Source organism: Sinocyclocheilus grahami, unplaced genomic scaffold (genome assembly GCF_001515645.1).
Source record: "Sinocyclocheilus grahami isolate Dianchi unplaced genomic scaffold, SAMN03320097.WGS_v1.1 scaffold1995.1, whole genome shotgun sequence".
NCBI lineage: Eukaryota > Metazoa > Chordata > Actinopteri > Cypriniformes > Cyprinidae > Sinocyclocheilus > Sinocyclocheilus grahami.
In genome coordinates this window covers 51,572-62,369 of record NW_015507174.1, presented here as the reverse complement: position 1 = coordinate 62,369, position 10,798 = coordinate 51,572, and the positions used below count along the sequence as shown (strand labels likewise).

Genomic DNA, 10,798 nt, shown 5'->3' with positions numbered 1-10,798 from the left:
ATCAATTATTATCCTCTTACTAACAATTAAACATAGAAAAAAAATACCCAATAGTTTTGTTTTCTACTAAATGGGTCATGAAAATAACTTTCATAAACAAATGAATGCAATAGAGTAACCATACTCAGTTGAGAAGGAAACAAATGTTTCTCAACAAGGGCCTTCCCCAAATGCAGTAGATCAGCTCAAATGCTGCTACTAGGCACATTGCCACACTACCAAAAGGTATCCATACTCTCTTCTTCTATTAAGCTACTACATTTATCCGTGATCAACCGAAGTTTAGTCTGCCCCCTACAAGCGAGGAATGAAACTGCAGCTGAACTCAACTAGTAGCAGGCTGAAGACTGTTACAGTACATGTAACTTATTATGAATAGAATATTTCAATGTAAAATATTTAGATCTTATAAACTGATTGAAGTAAAACAATAACATGAGATTTAAAAATAATTCAGAAACCCCTTATTTAAAGTGAAATTGCACCTTCATGTTGCATTTAAAATCAAACAAGGTTTCATTTCTAAACTATTTGAGTTTATTTATTATATAAAGCCTTTTTGCTGATTTTAAAAATGACTACATATATAAGTAACTGTATCGTGAAATGTATCGTTACCATGAAATAAAATTAGTCATACCGTGAAATAGAATTTTACCTCTACCGTGCGCTCATGTCTCGTGTCTTCCTTGAATTGCTTTGTCGTGTTTGGTGTAGTATGCGTCTCGCGAGTTTTCATTGCTGTTGTTATGTTCTGTGTGAGCACATGGCTTTGTTTTGTTTCTATGTGCCATGTGCTCCCATGTCTATTGTGTATCCCCGCCCATCTTGTTACCCGATTATTGCTTTCGTTGTTCCACCTGTTACCCATTCATTACCCTCCTTATTTGGTTCCCAATTTATTCTCCTAGTGTCTTCTGTCCTGTGCTAGTCCATCGTCTAATGTTCTCTTGTTTTTTTTCCTGCAGTTTAGTTTTCCCCCCTTGGGGTTTTGTTTTTTTATTTAAGTTTTTATCTTATTATTTAATAAAGCCCATTGCAAATTCTGCATATGAGTCCTCGCTTCATCTTTACTACAAACCTGACATATACAGGTGCATCTCAATAAATTAGAATGTCATGGAAAAGTTCATTTATTTCAGTAATTCAACTCAAATTAAACTTGTGTATTAAATAAATTCAATGCACACAGACTGAAGTAGTTTAAGTCTTTGGTTCTTTTAATTGTGATGATTTTGGCTCACATTTAACAACATCATAAGTACATTTTTATCATAGATAAATAAGGAACATGCTTAACCCACAAGGCTGTCTTTCTTTCAGAGACACGTGGATTTTAAAAAGGAGCGTCTTGACAGCATTGATGATGAGTTGGTGCAGGCAAAAATTGTGCTTGTGGAAATCACAGAATCCCGCAGACTGTGCCTTCAGGAGCTCAGCCGCAGAAAGAATTTTGTCACGTGGGTAAAAGAGGTGCTTCAAGGTAAGTAAATATGTGTTTGAACTGGTATTCATATTGAATGCGATTGTATCATTTTTATGCTCTTTTGTAAGCAAATGTTATTCCTTTTTATCACTTCAGACATCAATGAGTTGAAAGTATTTGTGGATTTGGCTTCCATCTCTGCCGGAGAGAATGATATGGAAGTGGATCGTGTGGCCTGTTTTCATGATGCAGTCCTTGGCTACTCCTCAATGCTCTATGATTTGAAGCCAGATGCTGACTTCAAGCTTTTTAAAGAGACGCTGAAGAATCTATGGAAGGCGCTTGACAATGACCGCAACCTCCCAAAGAAACTGGTGAGAGAATCTGCTAGCTTTAAAAATCAGAAAAAGAAAGCAGGATTTCTCACATTATTGTTCATCAACATTTTCTCTGATTTCAGAGTGACTCTGCAAGACACTTAGAATGGTTGAAGACAGTCAAGGATAGTCATGGGTCAGTGGAGACCTCATCTCTGTCTCTGGCATCAGCTATCAACATGAACGGCATCTACATTATTAGTGCACAAAATCAAAAGGTTTGTAATTACTACATTACTTACACTGATGACGCACAACGAAATTTTGAAATACTCATTACATTTTTTTCGTGCTGTCAAATCGATTTATCATAATTAATAGTATCCAGAATAAAAGTTTTTATACATATATGTGTGTATTGTGTATACTTAAAAGTTATAAATAAATGCACACACATGTATATATTTAAGAAATACATATATATATATATATTGCTATAGCTCCTTTTCTTTTAGGCTTTTTAGCCTGTCCTTTGTTGGCATTATACTGGAATTGGTAAATGAGCAAAATCAGTGTTGCGCATGAATGAAATGAACCCCCCACCCCCTTGAATGCATTCCCCCCCCATTTTTAAGGGCAGTTGCAACTGTGCAAAAGTTATATTTATTTACTATTACTACTAAAATATTTATTTACTGATAGGTATTTACACTGCAATTACAGTTTTATAAACAATGTTATGAGATTAGTGTTTTATTTATTTTTTTAAATATAGAAATATTAAATATTGTAAAAAAATGAAATGCCTGTAAGTGGTGGCAAGCCTTAATAAGTGTGTGACAGAATCATTTATTCACTGATTTGTTCAAACTCTAGTGTTCTGCTTTGTTTGAAATCATTTTTGTTGGTGAAACAATCAAAATTAACAATGCTGCATTTAAAAATATTAAATTAATAGACTCATATAGATTAAATTCATATCTTAAATTTAATTTAGGGGGCATTTCTATTCATTTTTGGTGGTATTTCCATCCTTGCATGATGCTAATTTTCGCCAATGTTAGACTAGCTTATTTGTTAAGCTAAAAGGGGTAGTTCACCCAAAAATGAAAATTAGCCCATGATTTACTCGCCCTCAAGGCATCCTAGGTGTTTATGATTTTCTTCTTTCAGAAGAATACATAGGGTTTGTATGGGTGCTTGAATTCCTTGAAAATGCTTGAATTTTAATGTAGTGTTTTCAAGGTTTGAAAAGTGCTTGGATTTTGGTTAAAGTGCTTGAAAACGATAATAAAAATTATGGTTAAAACGAGAACTAAATACTTGAGTAGCCTGTAAAGTCTGTTATTTTCATGGAAGAGTCTGTGCTTTCGAGCCATATAAAAGGTAAACAAAAATGCTTCTGGTCAGTTAAACTAAATCTTTTAAGACAAAGTAAAATGTGAAAATAAATTAAAGGTATTTATTGCGGCATACGTTTAGAAATGCTCACAATGCATCAACGATTTATTTGTGTGCGTTTTCCCCCAGCGTTATAACAAATCACCAACGTTTGTGTTGAGTGCATGTATGCAATGGCCATGCAGAGGCATTTAGATTAGACTCACCACACCAGGAAAAATCCGTGAAATGCTACAGTTGTGTTCAGTTCATGCGCTCACTGAATGCATTCTGCACTCTCTCAAATACTGTCATCATAAACAACATGATGCATTACATCGTGCAGATACTATGTAAACAAGAAATTCATTTTGCGGTTTAGACAGTGAGCTTGTGCTAGATTGAAACGTTTGTTGCTTGTTTTCTGTATGTTTTAATCGCAAATTGAATAACCATTTTGTTTTTCATAGCCTTCTACTAAAATAACCCATGTGAAGAAAGTCATGAATATGACATGTCGTTTCCCCCCACACAAAAACGTAATCGACATTAATTGTCATTGTCACATCAACTTAAAAACTTAAATGCCTTAAACGGTACAAGAAAAGACTTCTATTATAATTTCAAGAGGTCTAAAATTTGAGGACGGAAAGACAAGAATCATGATATTGTCAGGGGAAAACACGGATTCAATTGCAGGTTCAACTCAAAAGTTTATTAAAGTCTCAAACACAAAACACGGCTAGGGCAGAAGGCCAGGTGCCGTAATCCAGGGTGGAGGATGTATACAGGAAGAGGGGGCAGTCCAAACGAGCATCCAGACACTCCACAAGGCAGAGTGGGAAAGGCGTGGAGAGATCAGCGCACAGAGTCCCAGCGTCAGTGCTGACGCAACGTCAGAGTGGGGAGGTCCCTGTTGAGGGACACAAAAAACACAACAGGACACAGCACGACTAAACCAAAAGTAGGTCACGAGCGAAGTGTAGCGTGTACACACAACAACGGTCTGACACAAGACCACACATGAGGGGAACTAAAATAGAGGGAGAAATTAGGGACTAACTAGTCACAGGTGTGACCGCAGCTAACCTAGTAATAAGATAATGATTGGAAGGGGAACCGCTGAGGCAACGAGCACATGGCGAACTGTCAAAACAAGACAAGACAAGACCCACAACCTGCCGATCAGACCGAAGTCATGACAGTACCTCCCCTCCCAGGAACGCCACCTGGCGCACCCAGGAGGGGCTCAACTCGTCGCAGACGGAAGAACCAACAGGACTAAGAGGGGACTGAAACACAGGTTTCCCACCGGAGAATCTCAGGACGCAGCGCAGCCTGGACAAACAACCGACCCTCCGGAACATCCCCTCGGGACCATGGCCACTCGGCTATGGCTCTTACCTGAGCAGGATCAGCTTTGATCCCCTCCGCTGAAATGATATGCCCCAAGAACGAAACTGATTTGCGTGGAAAACACTTCTCCGCCTTGACAAAGCTGGTTCTCCAGCAGCCGTTGTAGCACCTGACTAACATGTTGAGTGTTTACCTGCAAGGAGGAAGAGAAGATGAGGATATCATTGAGGTACACAAAGACAAATCTGTTTACCATGTACACATAATTGATCAGGGCCTGGAAGACAGCTGGGGCATTAGTAAGCCCAAAGGGTAAGACCCTGTATTCAAAGTGTCCCGTAGGGGTATTGAAGGTTGTCTTCCACTCATCCCCCTCACGAATATGGACCAAATGGTAGGCATTACGGAGGTCTAATTTAGTGAAGACCTTGGCTTCCTGTAACAATTCAAAAGCAGATGACATCAGAGGCAGAGGATACCTGTTTCTTATGGTGATGTCATTAAGACCCCGATAATCAATGCAAGGTCGAAGGAAGCCATTCTTCTTCACGAAGAAGAACCCAGCTCCAGCAGGTGAGGAAGAGGGACTGATGAGGGCGGCATTTAAGGATTCCTTAATATACTTGTTAATGGCCTCTCTTTCAGGACCAGACAGGGAGTACAGATGCCCTTTAGGTGGAGAAGTACCTGGGTGGAGGTCGATGGCACGAGTCAAAATCACGAGGCAGATCGTGAGTGACAATTTCATCTTGAATCTCATCGTCTAGCCCCTCCTGAAACCTCGCATGCAAGGCAGCTTCATTCCAGTCGCAGGTGGCCGCCAGGCTTCTAAACTGGATGGAATAGTCAGTGATTGGGCGACTACCCTGATTCAACCGCGCCAGCTGAGGGGCTGCCTCGTCACCCTGAGCAGACCGGTCAAACAGCTTAATCATTTTGGCTCGGAAATCCTCAAACGTGGCACAGAATGGGGCCCAATCACGGGCCCTCCCTTTCAGGAGGGTGATCACGAATGCCACCTGAGACTCCTCCGTGATGTAACGGTGGGGCTGGAGTTGTGAAGACCATGGAGTACTCGGACAGGAAGGCCCGGCACGAATTAGGATCTCCGATGTAGGTTGGAGGACTGTTGGCGTGGGTTTCTGGCTCAGCCTGAGGTAGAGAACGGACGAGAGAGGCAGCAGATCGGCTGGCCAGGGCCTCCTGCTGGAGTTCCTGCACCCTGATATTGAGTTCGGCTACCTGGGCTACCAGGAGGTCAACTTCCCTTGAGGTGACTGTTAACTGGGTGGAATGCTGGCCAAGGAGAATGCCCTGTTGTGTCACAGTGGTTCTGACTTGTTCTGCTCCTGCTGAATCCATTTCTGGTCAGACCGGTCTGTCAGGGAAAAACACAGATTCAATTGCAGGTTCAACTCAAAAGTTTATTAAAGTCTCAAACACGGCTAGGGCAGAAGGCCAGGAGCCGTAATCCAGGGTGGAGGATGTAGACAGGAAGAGGGGGGCAGTCCAAACGAGCATCCAGAGACTCCACAAGGCAGAGAGGGAAAGGCGTGGAGAGATCAGCGCACAGAATCCCAGCATCAGTGCTGATGCAACGTCAGAGTGGGGAGTTCCCTGTTGAGCACGCAGAGAAGGGCCGGGGTACAGAAGCCTAATACACGGCTCAGGTAACACCAGGGCAGGAACTGAGGAACAGAGATCTGGAGAAATGAGAGGCAAGAAAGGAAGTCAAAACAGCAGGGATTAAACTGCACTTGGAACCTAAGAAAAACACAACAGGACACAGCATGACTAAACCAAAAGTAGGTCACGAGCGAAGTATAGCATGTACACACAACAACGGTCTGACACATGACTACACATGAGGGGAATTAAAATAGAGGGAGAAATTAGGGACTAACTAGTCACAGGTGTGACGGCAGCTAACGTAGTAATAAGATAATGATGGGAAGGGGAACCGCTGTGGCAACGAGCACATGGCGAACTGTCAAAACAAAACCCACGTGCTCCCGACAACAACCACAAACACAGACAAGACAAGACCAACAACCTGCCGACCAGACTGAAGTCATGACAGATATGGCTTAATGTAACGATTAACTTCATAAGGGTATGATTTCATTGAATAAACAAACAAAACAAAGTCAAAACGTGGCGCAGGTTTTTTTGATATGAAATTATCTCTGAAGGGAACAGCCTGCCCTCAGAAGTTTTGATGACATTTTCATTTCATCTTGCCTATGTGTAATGTCTGATAATGTAGCGTTAACGAGCACAGTTCTGCTTTTTGTACAGTCGTTACCAGGCAAACAGTTGTTGTTCCGTTCCAAATGCGCCACCTGCTGGCAATTTGCTATTTTTGTTCAGAACAAATAAAAGGTGCCTTCAATAATCCAAGCGATTAACAAAGCAAGATGTGTGTGTTTTAATTTAAGATAATCATTTATACTTTTGACTAATCCCTTTTCTTAAAAAATAGCTAAAATGTTAAAATGTGAGGTTTATTACTAATGAAAAAACTGTTTTTGAACTGCAAATCATGTTTTTTACTGTCATTTCAGTCATTAAGTCATTAATATATTACCATCATAGACATTGCCCTACCCCACTCATATAATATTCAATTTATTTGTGCAGGTCTTAAAAAGCCTTACATTTTATTTTTTTAAATCCTGCAGATACCCTGTAAATTCTTTCTTTTATTAAATTTTGTAATTTATATCCTGTATGTTGGATATTTATATTAGGCAATGCAATCCAGACAGGTGGTTTTTAATAGAACAATAACATCTGATTTAAAGTGAAGAACGTGAAGTATGTATGGAAACATGTATTTTTCCACAGTTGTAAAGTGCTGGAAAAGCTTGAAAATGCACCTTGAAAGTGCTTGAATTTTACTTTGGAAAAGGTGTAAGAACCCTGAATACAGTTGGAGTTATATAAACAAATGTCCTGGCTCTTCCAAGCTTTATAATGGCAGTGGGTTTTTTGTTCAACAGTCCAAAAGAAGTCCAATAAAGCGCATCCATCCATAATAAAAAAATACTCTTAAAACTACATTCCGGTTGAAGCTCTGTTATCACTTTGATCAAGTCTTTGAACTAAATCAACTCAAAAGAGTGATTCATTTGCGAATGGGTCATTGCTCATGCCCTAGAAAAAAAAGAGACAGTGCGCTTGGCATGAACTATGCGTTTATTGACTTGTATTATGTTATAATTAATAAACAAGAGGAAGATCACCCAGTGTAACAAAGTATCAGTACAGATTTATTGTTAATACTTATTTTAGTTTTAATAGTAAACCTCTAATAGCATATTTCAGCTACATAAAATATCAGATATTGAATAACGAAGAACTGCATAACATGTTGAAATACATGCTATTTTATTAGCAAATTATTAAATGTAAATTTTAAACATTTTTAATTGTAACAGATATTTAAGCATACAAATATTTTGTAAATCCATGTATTGAACTGGCTACCACTTTTAATTCTCTGATGCAAAGTAAACCACCTTTATGTTATGATAATATAGCTTCTGATTCAATTATATAAATAATGCTTATACATAAAACAATAATACATTAGTACAATGCGTATTTTTAGTTCTGTCAATTCTGTTAAAATACTATATTTGATGCCGATAATACTTTGGAAATATCAACCCTTGAATATTGCTTTTTTTCAGTTGTGCTTGGAAGATATTCTGAAGTTACATATTATGGAAGAGCACGATGAGGGCTGTGAGACACGCATTTATTCTTTTGAAGACCTCAGGGAACTTCAGAATAAATTAATGCTAATGTCGGGCAAAGGGGATCAGGGCCAGCGTGAAGTCAATCGATTTGCAGAGGTGACTTTACAACTTTTATCTTTTTTATTCCGCTGTCTTTCACCATGGTTGTTGTAATTGTACCTGAACTTCTTTCCTGTTTCCAGGTCTTTGCTAGTGTACAGAGGTTGGCCTGTGCATTTATTGATTTGTTTGTTGCTGGAAATCCATTGTTCAGACACTGGAAGGCAAAGATCAACTGTAATAGTAAAGAAGAATGCATCATTATGGACCTCGATTTAGGAAGTGTTGTTAGTGTCATGATTGAAGGTGATGTCACAGAACAGTTGCCGGAAGTCTGCCGGAAAATGGAGAGCTGTTTATGCTTCTGGAAGGCTTTTATGGATAAGCAGAGATCTCAGCATTATTACTTAAACTATTTTACGTCAGAACAGGTGGTCTACCTGTGCAGCCAGCTCACCCAGAAAAACGACACTGAATTGAAAGATCAAGTTCTTATGATGCTCTCCTTTATCAAACCTAATTGGTCCTTTTCAGATGTGACACAAGCTTGGCACAGGCTTCAGTATGAAGTAATTAAGAAGGACCTTAGGCAAAATGATGACTTAGAATTTCAAACGTTCGCAGAAGTTCCCAGCATGATTAAACATGATTTGAATACTGATGAGCCATGTGCATTGTTTGACAACTTGGCAAGTCAGCTGAGGCATGCTAATGGGTCAGAAAAGCTAGATGTGATTTGGAATGCTTACATGCGAGACATGAACAACTTCCTGCCAGACTGCCTTGACGTCAGAAGCCTTGGATATCTTCTTGAAATGTTAGCCAACAGCCCCAGTCAATATGAGAGTGATTCCAAACAGGATGAGAAAACAAGTAATATTCAGAGAGAACTGCCAAATGGAATGGCTACTGGAAAACCAAATCTGATAATCTGCCCTTCTGAAGAAATTCTAATAACATGTATTTCAATGTACATGAGAAGCAGAAAAGAGCCTCTACCAACCTATGATGAAGTACTTCTCTGTAGCGCTTCCACTCCATATGAAGAAGTGGAGCTTTTCCTCAGGCGTTGTCTCTCTGATGGCTATAGGGGAAAGAAAATATACACAATGCTCTATGTGGACCAACTTACCTATGAAGTGAGCTACAAAGTGGAGCAGTTTTTTCACCAGCAAAATGCACAAAGCAGAAATGATTACAGACTGGTGTTGGTCTGCAGCTCTAATAAGGAACATGCATACCTTCCCTCTGCTTTTAGTCAGTTTAGATTGCACTTGGTTCCCCAAGAACCTATGATCAATATTCAGCAATACCTTGTTAGGCATTTTACAGTCCCAGCTGACATATCCAGTGCTGCTGCTGTGTTCAAAGACAGACAGTTTGTGGGAGTTGTATTCTCTGAAAGGTCAGGAGTCGGTGAGTATAAATTCAATACAATGGATTTTAGTTAGTTTTCAGATTCAGAATTCTTATTAGTTGACCAAATAAAATAAAATAAAAATAAATAAATGCATGAAAACTTTGTTTTCTGTGTGTATGAATATTTTTGCACTGCAATTTGTCAGATAAGCTAAATCGCTGTTGTGTGTTCTAGGGAAATCACTTTACGTTAAACGAATGCATGAGAAATTAAAAACGATCACCGATAATCCTACACAGCTGAAGTGCATCAGGTTAACTGAGCCGAGAGTTGATGAAAATATCATCCTTAAGTCCTTGCTCAACAACTTCAAGAAACGGGAACTTTCAGTTTATCATTTTGACATCACCACCATGGTAGCTACCTGTATTTACTGTTTTTGATCAATGTGATGAACAAATGGAATGACATTTTGTGGCTGTTTTTCATTATTGTTTCTGTACTTACAGGTGAAGACAGGACTTCATGAATTTCTGTTTAGGCTATTGATTCTTGGTTACCTCATAGACTCGGAAGGAAATATGTGGAAAAGGAATAATGAGCACCTGTATGTAATTGAGATACTAAGACCAGATTGCAGCACATCACAACGTGACAGAAAAACTGTAAGTAAATATAAATTACTTAATTAAATCATGTAGGATTTTTTTGCATGCAAATTCCTTGATGAATCTATTTGCCTTTTTATGATAGGGTGCTTTCATGGATGTGTTTCAAAGTGTTTACTGCCGTCCACCTAAAGAGGTCCTTGAGCTAGAAATGAGAATCCAGGAAGATCCGTCATTAGTAGAGGGTGATGATCCCCTCATGGATGACCAAGAGTTCCAAAGTGAGGCCTACCAGCGGCCTTATCAGTACCTGCAACGTTTCTACAATGGTATTAATTTGGATACCTTCAGGTACCAAGGAGTTGAGGGCACTCATGTTGAATGCCTTCAGATGTTGTTTGTGTACTGCGGCATCGTAGACCCGTCTTGGGCAGAGTTGCGGAATTTTGCTTGGTTCCTAAACTTACAACTTAGGGATTGTGAGAACTCAGTTTTCTGCGATATTTCTGTTATAGGTGACATTTTGTTGGGATTTAAAAAATTTGTTG

At 39.3% G+C, this 10,798-nt stretch overlaps 1 protein-coding gene across 1 annotated transcript in view; it reads left to right on the top strand.

Annotated features, from left to right (window-relative positions):
* LOC107573657 (E3 ubiquitin-protein ligase rnf213-alpha-like) overlaps positions 1 to 10,798 on the top strand; it is a gene marked incomplete at its 5' end in the record, with an annotated part of 81,958 nt that overhangs the window by 26,863 nt on the left and 44,297 nt on the right. Inside the window, 8 exons of the mRNA XM_016260099.1 lie at positions 1,324 to 1,483; positions 1,583 to 1,800; positions 1,887 to 2,021; positions 8,175 to 8,339; positions 8,426 to 9,698; positions 9,877 to 10,058; positions 10,152 to 10,307; positions 10,396 to 10,729. Of these exons, the coding sequence (XP_016115585.1) occupies positions 1,324 to 1,483; positions 1,583 to 1,800; positions 1,887 to 2,021; positions 8,175 to 8,339; positions 8,426 to 9,698; positions 9,877 to 10,058; positions 10,152 to 10,307; positions 10,396 to 10,729 (2,623 nt within the window). The remainder of the gene's footprint in view (positions 1 to 1,323; positions 1,484 to 1,582; positions 1,801 to 1,886; positions 2,022 to 8,174; positions 8,340 to 8,425; positions 9,699 to 9,876; positions 10,059 to 10,151; positions 10,308 to 10,395; positions 10,730 to 10,798) is intronic.